The following is a 21,513-nucleotide window of genomic DNA, read 5'->3' on the forward strand; positions in this document are numbered from 1 at the left end:
AAAAAGATTCCTGCGAGCCCTATATAAACTATAAAATGAGAAAACTACAACGAAATAAAAGCTATATACTATCCAAATTAAACAACTTAACATACAGCTACTCTTACGACAAAAGAGAAGACATAGAATTCCTAAAGTACCTGCTACACGAAATAAAATCACAACTAAAACAAGAATTCGCAAACTCTATAAATCAATACTGGACAAATAAAATAAAAAATATCTCCAAAAAAGACTCTGCTAGCATGTTCCCGCAGATAAATCAAATTTTCAGACCAAAGGAACAAAACTCCATCCCGCCCCTCAAACTGCCTCCAGAAAAAGCCTTCCTCATCCAAGAAGCAGGTATAAAGATACACAACACCAACAAAGGCACAGAGGGCAACTTCATAATATCAAAAACAACGGAATAACCAGACATTATCGGCACCCACTTTTCCAAAACACACATACAAAACGAACACATGGGCCGAGGACAATTGAACAGAATTAGCATCGCCAAAACAAACAAATTAATAAATAAAATAGAACAAGACATAGCGCTATAGGACATAAATCAAACTATCGCACATAAGCACAGCGCAACAGCGGCTTAAATTTAAGTTACAATAAAAATAAAAAAAAAATACTCGTTCTCGTTACTCGATCACGAAAGTCAAGCAGCGCCGGGCACGGATAGTACTTGGATGGGTGACCGCCTGGGAACTGCGTGTGGTGTTGGCTTTTTTTACTTTTCTTAACACTTAGCCAACCGAACGGGCAGATTTCCCTTTTTTACTTTAGCAACGCGTTTTTGTTGTTGTTGTTGTTGTTATTATCAATTATTATTTACCTGGAATTGTTCCCAATTAATTGCGACCCTTTTTCTGCTTTTATAAAGTGCAGTATGGAATAAAATGCACCAATTTAGTGGTTTTAAAATTAATTAAAATGTTACGCCATCAGCTATGACTAAATAAAGATATAGTCGAACGATATCACGCTAAAAAAATATTAAAATACATTATGAATTTTTAACTTCACTTTCAGGTTGTATCATTTATCTTTAGTCATCTTTAATGTTTTTAATTTTACCTATATGTTTTTATGGCTTAAATATATAATATTAATTTGATGTTTTGTATAAACAAAGTGTGAAATCGTTAAACAAAATCATTACCGCAAAATATAATTGATGACTTAAATAATTTTTATACTTCTTTGTTTTTCAAGTATTAGTGAATATTAGTCCTCCTTACGTAGGAAAATGCACGGTAGACAGCATACAGGTTGATCTGTGCTGGCGCGGTGGACAGAGAAGCGTATAGCTCGCTCTGGCGTTAATAAGCTATGGTCGTATACATCAAGAAAATATCTTTTTAGCATTAAACGATTATCACCATACGTTATATCATTCTCGCATACACGCTTACTGATATATTGCTTTGTTTATATTTTCCGATAATGTTACATGTGTTCAATATTCGGAATTCGGAATATGTCGATTGAAAGAATACAAAAGTACATGTTCCGAAAGTTGTGACACACACCGAAGAACGATTGCCTGCGCGCGACGAAAATGAAGTCGAAAATGTAAAATGACATTTTTCGTTTTGTTTTCGCGAAAATCAATTATGAAATAGCTCCTACTTAATTTCACAGTCCATTATCTTGAAAACAAAGCCAGGCAAGGTTTCACAAATCTTTTTTGTCCTACAACATAATTGTATGTTTTGTAAATATTTTTTATTCAATAATATTTAATAACAAAATTGATTACTTCAACCAACGCTCATACCAAGCTGAATGCACTCTTTCTCGTCAGAGTGTTGTGAACCTCCCAGCAGGTCGGATCTCACTGGCCAAAAATACCAGGCGTAAGACTTGTTAATGAGTTTGCCAATTTATGCAGTGATATTTAATAACGAAAAGTGATGAATAATGCTCACTATAAAAACAATCAAGAAAATAAGGGAAGGAAAGAAGATAGAATGAAAGAAGCAACCAAAAAGAAAATACTACAAAAATGGATATTTGAATTTGAATGAACTTTCGACCGTTTGCGTGGAGACGCGATTTCGAAGAAGCGCGCCAACGGGAGTCGTAAATTTCCGTTACGATTTAACTAATCCACACCACGAATCGTTCGATCTTTTATTTCTATTCAGATAATAAGGATAGTTGAATGAAAATAACGCTGATATTAACAAGTTAATATATATTTTCCATGATCCAGCAACTTCAATGAGATGCAAGGTTACGTATATGGAATGACAAACTACGAATGAGTACGACCCGAGACTCGTTTCGTGTTGGCGACTGTGATGATGTATCTTCTGTCGATTGGCTGTCTTCGACAGGGCGATTCTGCTGATTTGTCTTCCGACTCTTGCTGTTCCTTGAATTATGTTTTAACTCGAGCTGGTGTTAACTGTTACTCGTGAGACTTGATTGTTACTTGAATGGTACTGTTTGTGACAAGTCTAGTGATCCAGTATAGAGATGAAGTCGAGAGCACAAGTGTAAAGACGAAGTCTACGGCACAAGTTGACTGTTCCGTAGTCGTGAGAACAAGTATAGAGATGAAGTGACTGCTCTGTATTTGTGAGAACAAGTAAAGTTCGTTTTTGTGTGATTACGGAGGAAAATTCTGAGTGAGCGAAGAGATGAAGAGATGAAGAAAGCGGATTTGTTGCTCACACTTTTCGTTTGGAAAGTTTACAAGAAACTTTGCGAAAATATCAACAAATGCAACGAGTCAAATACGAACGCGTTGCTCAAATGAGCCGCAAATTCATCCCGTGGTTAAAGTTCTCAGACATCCTAAAACAAGGAATAAGCCGGAGCCATGTCTCCGAAAACCAACCACATCAAACAAATTTATTACTGCGCGTAATTGAAAATCCAAACCCAATTAAAACGTAACCCAATAGAACGTAACAAACTTATCAAGGACTTCAAAGAAGCATATTCAAAGCCCTAAATGAACAACAAACACAATTAAACGAACTAAAACAATCATTAAAAACGCACGAAGAAAGGATTGACTCTTGTCCAAAAGGAGGCTCCTGCTCAGCCATATGGCTTGGAGACGCACAATTGCAATTCCTTAATTTACGGGCAATTAACACGCTCAAAATCATAGACTACGATTGCGACCCTAATGCTCTCGTATTCCAGATGAACAAAAATACATCAGATTTCGTAATCCTAGAAACACGGAGTGACGGTCCCAGGTACAAGTGCAAAGATAACACACTAGGAAAAATTACAAAATCAGCTCGAAAAGAACTGCGTCCTGAACACCCGCAACAAGGTCAATCTAACAAAGAGGCAAATCGACTGATTTATAGAGGAAGTAGAAAAACACGTACAAACCGTCCTTCAAGAATTCGTACTAAAAATAAATCAAAAGTCGGCTTTCGAGCCCTATATTCATAATAAAAGGAAATTACGAGACAAAAGCTCCATGCTATCCAACATAAACAATCTAAAATAAAACTATTCCTACGATAAAAGAGAAGATTTAGAATTATTAAAGTATCTTTTGCACAAAATACAGTTGCGCAAAAAGGACTCTGTTGGCATGTCCCACAGGGAAATCAAATTTTTACATCAAAAAAGCCAAACTCTATCCCATCTCTCAAACTGCCTTCAGACGAGAACGATTCCATTCCGCACGGTATGAACGTTAGTTGAAATAAGTGATTTTCTTATTTGCTTTTAGCGTACAAGAAAAGAATATTTGAAATATATAAGTGTGTGCAAGAATGAGTGATATATGGTATTAGTCGCGTAATACTAAAACATTTCTATTTCTCTATGTTTACATTATAGATTATTAAAAATAGATTATTAAGGAAAGCAAGAAAGATTGGAAGAATAAAAAGGTGAACACCACGCGGAGTTCACAAGCGGTCACCCATTTGAATACTTTCTCCATCTTAACTTTCGTGATAGGACGAGAACCAGTGCTTTTCTGTATAACGTTTATAGACCAATAGTTAGTATTACATGTGTGTGTTTTTCATAATAAACAATGAATTTCGGTTGTGGGATGGATCGATTAAAAGTACCGATACGTAACGGTACGACGTAGCCATGCAATATTTTGTGTGTCGGGATTACATTTTTTTAGGTTTACAATTTGTAACTTAAATTTATGTCGTTGTAGAGCGGTGCTTATATATGATGTTGTTTTTTTGTTCCTATCTCTGTCCTGAAAACCTGGTCGCAAAAACCGGACAATTCAGTAGTCTACATTTGGTTTCGGCGGAGCTGCGGGATTTTGCGAGGGCGGGGGGAGGGTGGACAGGGAGGGGAACGGAGGGGTGTCCTGTAGAATTATTTACAATATCTACAATATTTACAATATTTACATGATTACAATATCTGCACTATTTTACACGGAGGGGGATTTGAGTGTTGTTATTTTGTGGTTCTTTTTCTTGTTATTTTTATTATGGTTTTGGCATCCACCAATATTTTTTTATGCATTTTCTGTGATTGTCTTCTGCGTCTTTTTGGGGAAGGGCCATGTTGTATCTCCACCTAGTGTCTACAGTTTGCACATTTGAGTTTGCCTCGTTGAGTATTGTCTTAATCCCTATTTTTCTTTTTATATGCTAGATTATTGGGATATTTTTTTGGTCTTGGAGGTAGTTTCTTTCGTCTAGGTATAAAAATGCTTCGGGGGGATGTAACCTGTCGTCAGTGTATTTTTGTAATATGAATCGTTTGGAAATAAGCAACAGAAGATTACACTATTTTCCTTTATCTTTGCAGTTTGCGCGAAGTGGTTTCTTGTTAGTTTTATGAGGATTGCCGTCCCTCCTCCTTGGGTGGCGTTTGGTCTGTCGTGTCTTATTATAGAATAGTTTTTGTAGTGCATTTTGTGTCTATAGTTCAGTTTGGTTTCTGAGATAAGTACTACGTCGGGGGTTTCTTTCTTAATTAGGGTTAGCATGCTGTATCTCTTTTGGTTTGAGATTAGTGAGTTGGCGTTTATTGAGATGATTTTCAGATGTTTAACTTTTCTCTGATTTGTTTTTTGCTGTAATTGGTGGACGGGTGGGTTTTTTCTAATCTTCGTCTATATTTTCGATGATGTTGAAGATGGAGTCGATTCTTTCTTCATGCGTATTTAATGCTTTTTTTATTTCGTTTAGTTGTGTTTGTTGGTCGCTTAGAGCTTTTAGAATGCTTTTTTTGAAGTCTTCAATGACATTTATTATGCTTATTTGGGGTGAGTCTATTGTTGGGTTAGGGTTTTGTTTGACTTGTGCCGCTATGTTTGTTACTTGCGGGCTTGTCTCGTTTATACTTGTTCTTTGTTTTACTATGTCCGCGAACTTTAGCTCGGGGACGTACTTACGGCTTATTTTGGCGATTCTTTCGATTTTTGTTGTTTTTGCTTTGGTGATTTTTTCATTAATCTTTTTCCGTAATTCGACGAGTTTTGGACATCCTTCGTATGATGCAGGATGTCCGTAGTTTTTGCAGTTTACGCAGTAGATTTTTTCTTTGCTTACTGCTGCTTCTTTTTTTATTTTGCACTCGCCTGGCCCGTGCGGTTCAGTGCATTTTACACAGCGATAGTTTAGGTTACAGTTTTGTGCTGTGTGGCCTATTCGCTGGCATTTGTAGCACTGCGTGATATCGTTTTTTTTAATTTTTTCCCAGGCTATTTTCAGATAGTTAAGTCTGTTTATTTTTAGTAGGTTCCCAATGTTGCTATCGGGGGAGACTTGGATTATGTAGATTGCGAGCAATGTGTTGTTCTCCCTTGATTTTCTTGTTGTGAATCGAGTCACTTTGGTGAAGTTAACTTCTTCTATTTTCAGGGCTTTTAGGTCTTCTAGTATTTCCGCTTCTGTGTAGCTGTTTCCTAACCCTTTTAGTAGGTACGTGTGGGGTTTTTGAGATTTTGGGGTATATGTGAAGTAGGCCGTGTTGGCTGCGGTCAGTATTTTTTTTGCATTCGCGTAGTCAGTTATGTTTTGAAGATAAAGCACGTGCTTACCTGAGTGGATTCTTTTGGTATGGAAATTCTTGATTTTGAGAGAAGTTTCCACGAGTGCTATTGTGTCTTTTGGGTCTTGTAATGTTGATGGGGGGTGGCCTGGCCCCTTTTGCCGATGTGGGGGGGGTCTGCCTGTTCTTCAGCGGGGTGGCTGGGTGGCAGGCCCTTATGAGTTTGGTTTTTCAGTAATGTTGAAGGATGTGGTGTTGTTGTTTTTTTTGGCGGAGCGGCGGGGGGGGGGGGGTGCTTGCCCGGGCGGTATAGCTTTTGCTTGTGGTTATTGGCGACGTGACCGGGGGAGTGGGCTGTCTGGTTGCCTTTTCCCTTAATACGTTGTTTTTTTTTTTAATGTTATCGATAATGTTTTCATGCGGTTGCGGTGTGCAGGGGTCTTGGGCTTGGAGGGCATCGAATCTGTTATTTAGTGTGATAGTCATTGGTTGAGGTTGTGGGCTTCTTCTTTGTTTCATATTTTCGTTTTTATCGTCGCGCTCTTCTTGTGAGTCGCTTTGTTCTCCTTTTAAATTTTCTTGTTTTGTGTTTATTTTGTTCCTGATTACCAGGTTTGGGGGCGGATTGAGTTTCCGCGTCTTTTGTGTAGCAGTTCTTATGCTGCTATCTTTAATTATTTGTTGTTTTTCTATTTTTCTTTTGATTCCTTTTTTTTGACGAGCTTATGACGGATTCCGCCTCCTTGGTTTCGATTTCATTCCTTTCTTCTTCTATTTTTATATTGTTTGTAGAGTGGTTGATGTTATCACTATTTTTTCACTGTTTAGCACTCTTTTTGTTTTTCTTTTCTTTTTTTTTTTTTTTTGCTCTCTCACTGTCTACTGTGCACTGTATAGCTTGCCGCGCTCAGTGTTTGGGCCTACGCCTGTTTATCCCTTAGGCATTTCGTTCGTGAGTGCCGAGGCGTGCGGATGTGCGTCCAGTGCTCGGCAAAGTCCACAAAGCAGCACGTGACCATCCAGTTGCTGCTGAGTGCCGAGACGTGCAGACGTGTGTCCAGTGCCCTGTGAAGTTCACAAAACTCCACGTGACGCCCATCTGTCCAAAGCGAATCCAACTAACCTAGCCAGGGGTTGACAGCTTCTCGACTAGTTCTTTCACACTGAATTAACTAGCTCGATGATGGCTCTATCATCTCCAACAGGCTCCCCGGAGCTAAATTATCACACCGCCATTTTTCCTCCCCCGTGGCAAGAGGGCAACACATCCATCCTGGTAAACGACCAGCACACGAAAAAACGAAAGCTCGAACCGACCAAGACAAACGTAAACAAGAATCAAACCAAACCATCAGCCAGCCAAGTGACCACCTACAATAGATTCTCAATACTGGAGTATACGGAAGACCCCATGATTACAACCGAAAAGGTAAACAATCTCCATACTCAAAGAATTCCCCCTCCCGCACCGATATTCATAAACGACGTAATCGACATTCAGTCAATGATTAAGACTATCGAAAAAGACATCAGCAAAGAGGAATACAAGTTAAAGATTAACAACAACCACGTGAAAATATTGCCGACCCACCCAGACGCCTATAGAAAGTTAACCAAGCTATTAAAAACATTAAACGCTAAATTCCACACATACCAGCTCAAACAAGAAAGACCATTTCGAGTGGTGCTACGCAACATCCATCACTCAGTCGATCTAGACGAACTAAAGTGCGAACTGTCAAACCACGGCCACGAAGTAACTAATATCAGCAACATTAGGCATAGAATCACAAAAAACCCACTATCCTTATTCTTTATAGACTTAAAACAAAAAACAAACAACAAAGAAATCTACAATATCAATCGGCTGATGAACTCCATAGTTAAGTTCGAGCCACCTCTTGTAAAGAAAGAAATAATACAATGCAAAAGATGCCAAAGGTACGGCCACACGCAGAAATACTGCAATCACAACTTCCGGTGCGTAAAATGTGCAGGTAATCACCCCACTGACCAATGCACTAAATCCCCGGAAACCCCCGCCAAGTGTATCCACTGTCAAGGAGAGCATCCTGCGAACTACAAAGGATGCTCAGCCTACAAATCGCTACATAATATAAAGTATCCAAAACTGAGACCCAAGGACATAAACATACAAGAACCTAAACCCCAAAAACTCACCTCACCAACAGTATCCTATGCGCAGGCAACGCAAGGAAACGTATACAACTCGAAAACACACAGTGTACACACAGAAAATAGAATTCCTACCCCACAAAACACAGACAACTTTACCAGACTCGAAAAACTTATCGAGAAGCAAACTGAGCAAATTAACAACTTGCTGTCACTACTCACACTCTTCATGGACAAATTCATAAGCACAGAAGCAAAATAAAACCAATGCGAATAGCTCTGTGGAACGCCAACGGTCTAGCTCAGCACAAATCTGAGTTAGAACTATTCTTAAAACAACAGCAAATCGATGTGATGCTCATATCCGAAACCCACTTCACCGACAAAAACTACCTCAAAATACACGGCTACAACTTCTACCACACCCAACACCCCAGCGGAAAGGCTCACGGCGGCACCGGAATCATAATCAAGTCAAACATCAAGCACTACGAACTTCAACCATTCCAGAAAGACTACCTCCAAGCAACAAACGTAGCAATAGAAGACTGTCATGGTACAATCACCACTTCAGCTGTATACTGCCCTCCCAGACACTCCATCGCCAAAGAAGACTTCGACTACTTCCTGGACACCCTGGGCAACAGATTCATAGCCGGAGGAGACTACAACGCTAAACACACCCAATGGGGTAGCAGACTGGTCACAGTAAGAGGCAAAAACCTCCTCAACAGCATAATAACCAACAACCTCAACTACCTTACCACATACGAACCCACACACTGGCCCACCGACACAAACAAAATACCCGATCTCCTTGATTTCCTCATAACTAAAAATATTTCGTCAAGACACGTCCAAATCAATTTCTCGGCTGATCTCTCCTCTGACCATTCCCCCGTGATAGTAACAATCAGTTCAATTATCATCGAGAATACACCTAATGGCTTCATTCATAACCAACACACCAACTGGCAGCTCTTTAGAGAAATCTTCACACACACAACTTCAGCCTCAACTTCACTAAAAACCAATGAAGAAATCGAAGCAGCCACGGAATACCTAAACACGAGCATAATAAACGCTATCCGCTTCTCCACACCGACAATAACGTCCATCAGCAAACACGAATATCCCCAGTACATATTAAAAAAAATAGCAGAAAAACGTAGACTAAGAAGAGTATGGCAGACCCATAGAACACCGGAGGACAAACGCAAACTAAACAACGCAACTAGAAAACTATCCAAAACCATAAAAAACTACAATAATGACTGTTTTCACAAATATCTCGCCAGCTTGTCCCCCACAGCCGACTCCAACTACTCACTATGGAAGGCCTCCAGGAAACTCACGCGCCCCCCACAAATAATACCTCCAATCCGCCGCCCGCAAGGCGGATGGGCGCGTAGCCCCATAGAAAAAGCCAACCTATTCGCCAAACACTTGTCTGAAGTATTCAAATCCCATTCCTCCGTAGCTGCTGCAGACGTTACCGAATACCTGCACACTCCCTTCCAAATGTCCCCTCCTATTAAGCCTTTCACTTCTGCAGAGATTAAAGAAGCAATCAGTCGCCTAAACCCCAAGAAAGCAGCAGGTCACGACCTAATAGGAAATAAAGCAATCAAGGAACTTCCCATAAAAGGGATTGCACTCGTCGCATCAATCTTTAACGCCATCCTCCGCCTTGAACACTTTCCTAAGGCGTGGAAAATCTCACTAATCACCCTCATCCCCAAACCCGGTAAACCAATATATGAAACCAGCTCCTATCGCCCAATCAGTCTTTTACCTACCCTGTCTAAACTATTCGAGAGAATGCTCACGAATCGTCTCCTTCCACTCCTAGAAGAATTGAAAACACTCCCAGATCACCAATTCGGCTTCCGAAAACAACACTCAACAGTAGAGCAAATCCACCGCATAACCCACATGATCAGCCAAACCCTTGAAAAGAAAAAATACTGCTCAGCGGTATTCTTAGACATCCAACAGGCATTCGACAAAGTATGGCATGAAGGGCTACTCTACAAGATCAAAAAGATCCTACCCCTTCCATACTACTCCATCTTAAAATCCTACCTAACCAACAGACAATTCATAGTTAAATGCCTAGGCGCCTCTTCCGCAACATTCCCAATAGAATCCGGCATACCCCAAGGTAGTGTCCTCGGACCCCTACTGTTCTCCATCTACACTGCCGACTTACCTACATCAAACGAGGTAACAATAGCAACATTTGCCGACGACACAGCACTATTAGCTACCCACGCAGACCCGGCAATTGCCTCATCCACTCTCCAGCGAAGTCTCGACTCCATGGAAAAGTGGTTCCAAAAATGGGGCTTCAAAATAAACGAAAAAAAATCCTCTCATGTAACCTTCACGCTCCGAAAACAAACCTGCCCCCAGGTCACCATTAACAACACAATAATCCCAAGCAAGGACTCCGTAAAATACCTGGGCATGACCCTGGACAGGAGGCTAACTTGGAAATCAGTTCCGCCTGGGCAGGCGACCTAAACGGACGTGCGAAACAGTGCTCCAGTGAAAGTGCGGCAAGAGAGAAGAGAAAGGGACAAAGTTAACGCCAAAAATAGACAAAACGTGGAATCATGCAGATTCCACCAATAAAAATAATTAACTCCGGTGAAACATTTTTCATAAATAAATCTACAGACTCTACATATGTAGAGAAAAATGATGATATTATGAAAACAACACAATCCGACGGGGAGCAAAACATGTCAATACACCAGGAAGAAAGCTGAACGGTGGCAACCTCCAGCAAAAAACGGAAGGTAACCCCGCTCGCAAGCGCGAGGAAAATTGATACATATGAAAAAAAACAATGGCTACAAGATATCAAGCTGCACAATCCATTCAGCGCACTGCCAGAAGAGGCAGCAACGGACCCAACGGAAAGTCCGACAAACCGTACTCCCAAACCACCACCGATATACATAGACGCAAAAATAATTGACCCCCTCATCGAACTACTAAACAACATCGCAGGGAAAGACAACTATATCATCAAACAGATAAAAATAGACCAGGTGAAAGTGCAAATCAACACCCCAGAAATATTCAGAAAAATTACAAGATCACTAAAGGAAAAAAACGCAGCATATCACACTTTTCAGCTCAAAACCGACAAAAGCTACAAAGCAGTAATCAGGGGACTACACCCAAAAACAAATACCGGAAAAATAAGTGAAGAACTGGCAAAAATCGGACACCAGGTAAGGTCAATTAATAACATCAACAAATACGATACCAAACAACCATTACCGCTATTCCTAGTTGAACTAGAACCTAAAAACAACAACAAAGAAATATACGATATAGAAAAATTACTAAACACAATAGTAAAAGTAGAGCCACCCAGATATAAAAAAGAAATCCCACAATGCATAAGGTGCCAACAATACGGACACACTAAAAACTATTGCAATAGAACCCCGGCATGCGTTAAATGCGCAAAAAATCATCTCACGACACACTTAATAAAATCCTACCTAAGCAGCAGAACCTTCCTAATAAAAATCAAGGACACACATTCTCAAGTTAAAGACACCAAGGCCGGGGTACCACAAGGAAGCGTCCTAGGCCCAATACTATACACATTATACACGGCGAACATACCAACAACTACCAACAGCCACAGTATTGACATTCGCGGACGACACAACTATACTAGTCAGACATACTAACCCAGAAACGGCAGTCAAAATACTACAAGAACATATCGTAAAAATAGAAAATTGGCTACAAGAAAAACAAATAAAAGCAAACCCCAATAAATGCAACCATATTACATTCACGCTACGGAAAAAGATACCACCAAACATCCTATTGAACGGCACGCATATAACGCAAACAAACCATGTCAAATACCTAGGACTCCACTTAGATCAAAAACTCACCTGGAAACTACACATCAAATCAATAGTAGAAAAAATACAGAAAACAAGGAGACAAATGCATTGGCTAACAAGCCGAAAATCCAAACTAAGCACAGAAAATAAATTAAAAATATATAAAACGATCATAAAATCAATCTGGACGTACGGAATACCACTATGGGGGACGGCAGCAATGAGCCATATAAACAAAATAGAGGTAATACAGGCTAAAATCCTCAGAACAATAGTAAACGGACCTTGGTACGTCAGAAACGAAAATATACGAAGGGACCTGGGAATGCCAACGGTCAAGGAAGAAATTAGCAGATATTCCGAGAAATACAAATCAAGAATAGCAACACACATAAACCGGCTAGCTGCGGAAACATACAAAACCATAAATATGGACAGAAGACTAAAAAGGAAGCACCCAGCAGACCTAATAAAGGACATAACCTAAGAAACACGAGGATGGTACCCCGCTGGGGGTAGCCACCAACATGCTAATTTAACCGTTAAAAAATTCCACCAAATGTCCAAATTGAACAAATTGTGAATTTTAATAAATAAAAAAAAAAAAAAAAACTCTCAATTGTATCTCTATTAAATATTTCGCTAATATCGGTATTAATTTGAAATTAACGTTATAGTTATTAATAGTAATTTATTTTCATAAATTTTTAACGAGAGAGTTTTCTAAGGTAACAGAATTGTAGTTTTTTTTTTAATTCTCGTGTTTTGTAAAACACGCAGTAATTACAATTTTTTGACTGCTAAACATATATACAGTGTGTCCGGTTTATCGTGAATGCCACGAGATGTTTCAGAAAAAATTGCACTACATAAAGGGGAACGTATTATACGCTATTGTGTTTGACATTGCGGTGACCTTGAAACCTGATCTTGAACGTGACATTACAATTTTTAAATACAGAGATCTTTCTTTTATTACTCCTATACGATAAACAATATTTATACATATAGGAAAGATATAAAACGTAATAATATAAATATGCAGCATTCTTATATATATCACAATAAACAGTATAACTAAAGGTAATAAACAAACAGTATTGAGTATACAGTATGTATAACGATCGGAGCCAGAAGTAGGAATGGAAGATAACCGGAAAGGTGACTTCCCAAGAATTTGCATACTATTCGGTAATTATGTAAATTAATTTAGGGAAGAAATATTTGTGACACGTATTTTTTTCTACAATGATTAATAGTAAAACAGTTACAGGTAATTAAAAATTAGTAAGGCCGAACGTTTCCGACCACGTACCGAGTGTACCCAAAGAATGCGTGACTTCATAAGTCTGTAACGGTGCTCAAATATCAGTAAATTTTTGATTTAATTATTTTAATTAATATGTAAGTATATGGAACGAAAATATGAACTAATGAGTTTCTAATAACCTAAACTTTTGTTGTCGGTAATCTTCTTAATTATGGAAAAAGATTCAAATATCGAATTGGGCCAAATTATCTTAATTATTATATTAAATTATCAAATTATAATAAAATATATAAATATTAAATTATTAAAATTCGCACTTACTCTACAGGTCTATACAATGCGTGCACCGAAGGTAGGGGCAGAGAGAAATTTCCTCTCTGATAGAGGTTAGAAACAGACAGTGCAAGACAGAATAGATAAAATTATTTCTTAGTATATTTCTTATTACGAGCAAACAATTCTAGAAATTAGTGGGGGATAACTCCTGCCCATAAATCCGGGCACAGTGTTGGTTTGCTATCTTATATTGTTTCTGAACTGTAGTTTACCCTAGTTACATATAGCCTTCTGTATATGTCGTGCATGCGAGGGATCATGTGTGCGATTGCGTAAAATGTAAAAATGTAAAAATGCATAAATATTTGTCATTACTTTTAAGCCTAACCTTCTAAGTTCTTCACACAGTAGATTCATGCGTTCGCATTCTTGTAAAGCAACTGTGACAAATGGTGTACGATCTTCCACCTAAGAAATTTAACAAAGATTTTATTAGAGACGGAAATTGTTCCGAGATTCGACATTCTATACCCAATTTCGTCTCTCGGTTTATCTTCGATGTTAACCAGTTAACTGCGGAATTTAGTTTTCAAAATCCCTTACGGGGTACGTAATTAAAATCAAGCAATGTGGTGTAATTAACGCAGTTAATTGTTTAAATGATGCAACGATTTTGATGAGCTTAAAATGTTGTAAATATCAGTACTGAAGAATTTTTCTGTATGAATCTACACATATGTCCCCTACAACCGCTGTTTGGCCTTAGTTTTCCAAAGTTAAATATTCTATACATTGTCAATACAATAATGAGAACCTTAAATATTATCAATAATATTGATAATAAATATTGATCGTCTAAACGTTCTTTTAAAGATTTCCCGTTTCTTAATTACTAATTTCTATTTATTTTAAATTTAGATTTATTAAGTAATTCATTAAAGTTAGTAGAAGAGAGAGGCAGTGAGTACCTTGCTGTAAAGTTCTAGCATATTGAATTCTTCTGGTAGTTTGTCCAATAAGTCTTCTATTTGTCCTTTTATTTTGTCTTCTTTTGAAATATCTCCGCTTGTTGTATCGCTGGCAGTTCTTGTTAGTATACCCAATAACGTTTTAAACAGATTTTCCACAGTTTGTGTTAAAAACCCTAATAAATGTATAAAATAAATTCTTCAGTGTATTAATTTCAAGAAGAGCCTTTATGTTAAATCGAGAATTGACTAAATTGTCTATTTGGCATTATATTACGAATTCATCAATTTATGAATTCTAAGGACAAATTGGAATTTTTTTTATTGGACTATTTCGAAACTTCGTCAAAAAATGTACGTACAAAATTTCTATTCGTGCCTGTTAGATTATTATGAGAAATAAGTGCTCGTGCGTAGTATATAACAGCAAAAATTATTCAACGTATTGAAAATAAATTTCTTTATACGTATAATGCAATATAAATGGGAAAAAGACACAGCAACCATTTATTTATATATAAATATATATAAAAGATGTCGATATTATTTTCTTTTGTTTAATAGTTTAATTGTTGAACAGTTTAATCATTGTTAACGGTTAGTTCTTAAGAATTTAGTCTGAAATGCATACGTGTCTTTCTCAGATAAAAATTAATTACATTACACAATTATTACAACCAGAATTCTTACGTCTTCTAACTTATATTGCCTAACAGAGCCTAACAGACAAGTGCCTCAGTATAGGTTTCAAATTTTGCAACATCTCTATCTCTGGTATACATATACATATATAAAGAGCAAAGTGCTTTTATGTTCGTTCGGTTATAACTCAAAAACTACTGCGCCGATTTAAATTAGACTCAAATCATTCGATAGAGAATATTCCAAAGATGGTTTAACCAAATTAGCACCTATTTACTATTTTAAGTTGCCAAGCAATGAAAGAGAGCACCAAAAGATTCAGAACGAATAAACTACTGCTTCACTGGTAACAGTGAAGTTGGTATGACAGTGAAAGGTGGCCCGAACAGATCAATCGTCATTCTTCGGCTGTATTCGGAATAAGTTCGAGCGCCGTATGCAATAAGTGGGGAGCATAAGGCTCACGTCTTACAACAAGCAAGGTAATTATTTCTCCAAACAATTATTACTCATCTTCTTTTCGTTTTGACTTATTTGTTGCAATATTAACATCAATCAGTTACTAAGGACATACATCCGGGTAAGGATCGAGTATATCAGCTAGTTATAATGCTACTGTGACATTATTCATCAATTCACGATTACTATTCTTAATCATTTCAACTCCAAATACATAAACTTTGATTCGAATTAGCGATCTCACAACATTGATTTGTATTCATTAGTTATTCTCTAATAATATGATATGATATTATGTCAGTTTCATTAGGTTGTTTTGAAATGTTATATATATTTACCAATTTCTGCATTGGGATGAAGTCCATACAGAACAGGACTTTCAGCAGGTAAGTAGTTATCGACGTACTGATGATATGCATCATAATCACTATTTGGTGGTACCAAAAAATCTGGTGCAAGGTATAATTCACCTACGCAAAAAGTGTAAATTCATTTCTTTGTTAACTGTTTCTGTAAAAATTGTTGTAGTGCCTTCTAGCTCCATCTCGTCGTAAATTATTGAAGCTATCGATGGTGTCGAAAAATATTTCAAACAAAAGTCCAACAATTTCGAGGGGTATATAATTTGATGTAATTTTTTCACGAATGGATAACTGAAGGATTTCTGAATGATAATATTACATTTTTATATGGAATTATATATTTTTTATTTTATTATTTCACATTAATCGGTGTAGTCCTGAAAAGGCAAAGGAAATAATAGAATAAAATTCATACCCTGAAATGGCTATTTTGGAGATATTTTGATTTTGATATGTATTGCAAAGCGATATAACATCAACAATTTTGAAAATATTTGTGAACCACCGTATATTAATACTTTATGAAATTGTACAAGTGTACAAATTTGCGAAAACATGAGTCGGAGGACAATTCAAATAATGTTGTTGTTTTTCCTCGGAGTATCAAGACCATTAGATTACAAGTAATGTAAGAACAAATAAACTCCGGGCAAAACAATGTCGCCGCTACATGCAACCGTCCAATCAAGATGAATTTGAATTTTCCGACTCTCCCCCGACCAGTATAAATAAACAGACGCGATCGCGAGCGACGGTACATAACGAGTACATAGTGGGTTCATATATAATACATATCGAATAGTTAACAGCATCTTGAGTATCCTCGAGTACCTAACGAGCGTCTATCAAGTCACCCGACGAGCATTTGCCAGTATTTATTCCGCGACTTTATTTTGCGATTTATACTTTGTACGAACGACTAACGTCTACGTTTGTATATTAATTTATTGTCTTAAATATATTAACGGTTACAACAACAAGTAATCTCGTCATTAATCCTCACAACCTACGTCCTCTTCGCACAAACATCTACAGATATAATGTTGTAATAATTTAAAAAACGTATTTGATATGTACTTGTACTAATTCAAGAATAATAAAAGAAGTCTTATCATTAATCTTATTTGTGTTTGATGTGAAAAAATAGAATATTTAAGGAAACATTGGTGTGTGCAAAAATGAGATTGATATAATGCGAGGTAATAGTCGTGTTATAGCAAAACATATCTTTTTCTCGATGCTTAGATTATAGATTCTTAAAGGTTGATTGTTAAGAAAAATAAAATAGATTGGGAAAATAAAAAAAAAGCCAACACCACACGGAGTTCCCAGGCGGTCACCCATCCAAGTACTATCCGTGCCCGGCGCTGCTTAACTTTCGTGATCGGACGAGAACGAGTGCACTCAGCGCAGTATGAGCGTTGGCTGAAATAAGTAATATTTTTATTTGTCTTTGATTGTCAAATAAATAGAATATTTAAAGAAACATAAGTGTGTGCAAAAATCATTAATCTTTTTATTAGAGTTTATAAACTTCTATAAAGTGAAAGATTTACTTTTCAAATAAAAAATAAATTGAAATTGTATTATTACCTTGAAAAATCGCTTATGTTATAATAATCATCCAAAGTGATATGTAGCGGCATTCGACGGCAAAGAACTTTCCAACGGTTTCATCGGTACATAGTATACCACATAGACTGTTTACGAGAGACCGACAAAACATAAGCAAGGTCACGACGAAGGGTAAGCGTCGACAGGCCTAATGAGCTATCGATATCCCTACGGTCCTTTCGCCAAACACGAAAGAAAGCGTGCGTGACCACGGTCGCGAAAGTCTAACGAACGCGTGCGTAGTAGGGATATTGAGAGGTGATAAAAAGAAATGAAATGAATTGAGAGATGAGTGGTGACCAAGAAGCGTGATTGCAGTCGAAATCGAGAAACGTGAGTAAATTATTATCCGCTCGAGTCGCGAGTTGAGACTTGTAACAAAGTCGTTAAGCGAGAATACATATACTGTTAAACAAAACGCCGAGTATTTCTTTAGCACTCTACACGTACTACCAACACCTTATATATACAAAATAAGAGAAGGAAACGAATAGTAATCATTAAATAGTAAAGAATTACTGATATAAAGCATATTTCGTTTCAATATTAAAAAGTTTTGATTATTATAAGAAGAGACCAATAAAGTATTTACAAACTTAAAGTTTTATAGAAAAATTGTACTTAAAAATAGATTTAATAAATCGAATACATTGGAAATATTATTGTGAATTATCATATATACCTTCGACTAATTCCGTTTTCAAATATTCTACTAAATATGTCTTGCATAGTCTTCTATCCCAATCATCTGTTATGTGACCTCCATACATTATTTCTCCAAATAAGTAACGAAGATCCTCCCAAGGTACTTTGATACTATTTTCCAGGTAATTAAATAATACAGATACGCTGATTGTTAGATCACCGAAGTTGAATGGGTAGGACTGACGCAAAAAAAAAAATTTTTTTTGAACATACATAATTTACAAGCTTGTTATAATTTTATAAATTTGTTTAAACATATTTTGAATGAGAATAAACTACATTTTACTAAACAGAAAATTATTCTACGGAAAGCGTTATTTGAAAAAATTACAGAAAATCATTGCTGATACCGTATCTAATTATATTAATAATTACTTATCTCTGAACATTATACATAAATTTCATATATACATATATATATGTCGGGTTGACGTTAAGATTAGAGTTAGGGTTAAGGGCGTGAAACGAATCCCCATTGGCATTACACGTGGTCATTATGCAATAGAGGAGATATTTACTAGTGCAAATATGATTATGATAGAATTTGACAAGTAATCGCGATAATTAGATACTCGAGAAGCTAATGACAATGATCCTAGGCTCAATAACGAATCCGCGGTCAACGGGATAACGAACTCTACTCTTCTTTAGCGTATAAGTTGTACGCAATGTTAATGAATGGAGCAATCACCACGTAAAAGAAAGATACTTCAATCGTCGATGAGATCGAACAAGAGAGCGCCCCTCCGGCACGGTGACGCTGTCGAGGAGAACTATATCGTGTGTCTGAGGACACGAGATCATCGGATTCGTGGAGAAAAGTCTTCGTTCGGAAAGTGAGGGAAATTGACGCTACTGTTAATTGGTCAATTTCCATGTTGGTGGCTAGGGAAGGGTGCTAGCCGCCCTTAAGGGAAAGTTGCTAGCGGAAAGCGTCGTTCGTGAGAAAAATAGATTTCTCCTATTTTCCCGTAGTTGGAACGAGGACTGTTTGTCCGTTTGAAGGACTTTAGTTAAATAAATCTTAAGATTTATAGCGGGTCCTCGGGCTAGCTGAACATGTTCTGTGGAGATGCATCGACATCTGGCAATCATCTTACCCGAAGAATAGAGTCTGCGTGTGGCGAGCCACGGCACAGAAACCGTTGGAATGTTTACTGTCGCGTGCCGCCACAACTATTTCTTTTAAGGAGAGCTATAGAATTACTCCATGCCTTTGTTAGACAAAAGGTTCGTCCCTTGACCGCGGCTACGTTCGGCGACCGGTTGTCGCCTCGAGCCCAAGCTCACTATCATAAATCTCAAATAAATACAGTCATATCGAATAACAACAATTTCTTAATACGACTATGGTGGAATCTGGATTACAGTATTGAGGGATCTTCCCAAAGTTCCAAAGGGAAGGTTCCGGTGTTCTTTTATCTTCGACATATATAATATACATACATATGTATACAATACATGTACACTATACATACATTAATTGTATATATATGTATGTAAATGTAATTTTTTAACGACGATTAACAACATAGTAACAGAGAAATTTGTTTAATTGCTATTTGTGCTTGGGTACGTTCTAAATTATTTAATAATTTATTATTAAAACATATATTGACTAAAAAAAAGCAATTATTAAAGAATATAATGTACGAACTTTGCTAATATCATCACTAATAAAAAGTAATGCTTTATCTTATTAGTAGCTTTTCCTAATTTGATTGCAGGTTACAAGGAAGACAGTTATAGTATGTTTTAAACTATTAGGTCATCCCATAAGTTTGTGCCGACTTTTGTGTATACATTTCATGTGTCGATTTATAAACATACGGCGATGAGGGACCAATGCACTTGAAAAATGGGAAAAAGTTGTACAACGAGAGGGGGATTACATTTTTTCATGAAACTGAAAGGTATGTAAACAATCTTAACATATATAACCGCTCGAAAAACGGAACGAACTTATGGGACGACATAATATATCACATTTGCGAGATATATTCGAAATATGTCTTATAATTAATAAAAAATCTGTTAAAGAGTATTAATTTGAAGTTATTACATTACACAAGATAACGTAAATATTGTTTTCTGCTTTCTCTCATTGTTTCAACAGTTACAAATCTTCGATCCATAATTTCTAATTTAACGTCATGATCCATTAAGATTTAACGTCACTTACCCTATTCCATCCTTGCGCCCCAAATTTTCTACGTTCTGCAAGTACAGCGTGGTAATAACAAAGTGCAAATAATATTGCTTTGAATTCGGTTTCCTTGCTGCAGGACTCCAAAGTTTCCTGGGTAAAGTTATCCAACGCTTTGTGAATATTCGCTTGAATTCCAGATGGTGGTTCGTTCGTAATCTTTATGGCTGATTCTAGTATACCCTGTGTACAATTTAACGTACCTTACATTTAGTAATTATCTATCTATATTATTGGCTAAAGTATCACGTGTATAGTAAATTAGGGACTATAATAGGGACCTCAGAATTTTCTTAGATTTTTTAAAGCAAAAAGACAATAAGAAATTAGGCCATTTAACGAAAGACCTGTAATGCCTACCGCGTTAGTGAAAAATCATATTACCGACGGAGGGTTAAAGAATATAATTAGCACATGTTAACTTAATTAAAAGTGCATATTTTCTTTTGCTTTTTCAAATTGTACAATTGTTTATTACCTGAGGTATTATTGATTCATGAGGATCAGGACTGGGTTCCGCACTAATGAACAAACGATAATCATCATGTGGATTCTCCGAGCACTGTTCCATCTTTTTTTCCAATGTAGGCAACCATTTCCTCACTAAATGGACATTTTGCAAAATTACCCAGTGGCCTTCGTTCGCGGAAAGTTCTATGGCTTCTTCCGCTATGGGTTCTTGACCTTGACCCAGTGACACATTATGGAAATTTCTCCCTCCAAAAGTGAAACCCAATTAGATTCCCAGTTTTTCGACGTCCTGAATTTTTATCGTTGTCGTTATTGTACATACATATTCCATGTGATTACGTTGATTTTCATAACATGTTTTTTTATAATTCATTAGGTATCGATAATTCTTAATTTTAATTGTCTTCGATTCAGGTTATAAACTGGTAAACGAAAGATATGTTATCGACAGCAACAGAGTATAGGAAATGAGAAGAGTAAGAAGATATTACAATTATATTGCATTAAAGAAAAATTATTAAATGTTGCGAAGTTTGATTGTAGCTTATTGATTGATTCCTCAGGGTATGCA

General features: G+C 37.0%; 1 protein-coding gene, 2 long non-coding RNA genes and 1 other non-coding gene across 5 annotated transcripts; 1 reads left to right on the plus strand and 3 right to left on the minus strand.

Annotated features, from left to right (window-relative positions):
• Positions 1 to 13,449: 13,449 nt before the first annotated feature.
• Positions 13,450 to 17,949, minus strand: LOC125386657. Of its 2 annotated transcripts, XR_007227005.1 has the most exons (4): positions 17,540 to 17,949; positions 15,923 to 16,054; positions 14,484 to 14,659; positions 13,450 to 13,983 (listed from the first exon to the last, which is right to left on the minus strand). It is a non-coding gene; the product is annotated as an uncharacterized LOC125386657 (long non-coding RNA). The 2 variants fall into 2 exon arrangements; XR_007227006.1 differs by lacking the exons at positions 15,923 to 16,054; positions 17,540 to 17,949 and adding an exon at positions 15,174 to 15,443.
• On the plus strand, positions 15,452 to 17,235 carry LOC125386658. Its single transcript, XR_007227007.1, has 2 exons — positions 15,452 to 15,970; positions 16,113 to 17,235. It is a non-coding gene; the product is annotated as an uncharacterized LOC125386658 (long non-coding RNA).
• LOC125386816 lies at positions 17,254 to 17,372 on the minus strand. The gene has a single exon (XR_007227255.1). It is a non-coding gene; the product is annotated as a 5S ribosomal RNA (ribosomal RNA).
• Positions 17,950 to 18,072: 123 nt separating the features above from the next.
• Positions 18,073 to 21,065, minus strand: LOC125386655 (dynein axonemal heavy chain 17-like). The gene is made up of 3 exons (XM_048413659.1): positions 20,950 to 21,065; positions 20,448 to 20,654; positions 18,073 to 18,444 (listed from the first exon to the last, which is right to left on the minus strand). Exons 1-3 carry the CDS (start codon positions 21,040 to 21,042, stop codon positions 18,220 to 18,222), a joined length of 525 nt encoding a protein of 174 aa, XP_048269616.1. The 5' UTR covers positions 21,043 to 21,065; the 3' UTR covers positions 18,073 to 18,219.
• Between the last annotated feature and the right edge of the window lie 448 nt (positions 21,066 to 21,513).

Source organism: Bombus terrestris, chromosome 17 (genome assembly GCF_910591885.1).
Source record: "Bombus terrestris chromosome 17, iyBomTerr1.2, whole genome shotgun sequence".
NCBI lineage: Eukaryota > Metazoa > Arthropoda > Insecta > Hymenoptera > Apidae > Bombus > Bombus terrestris.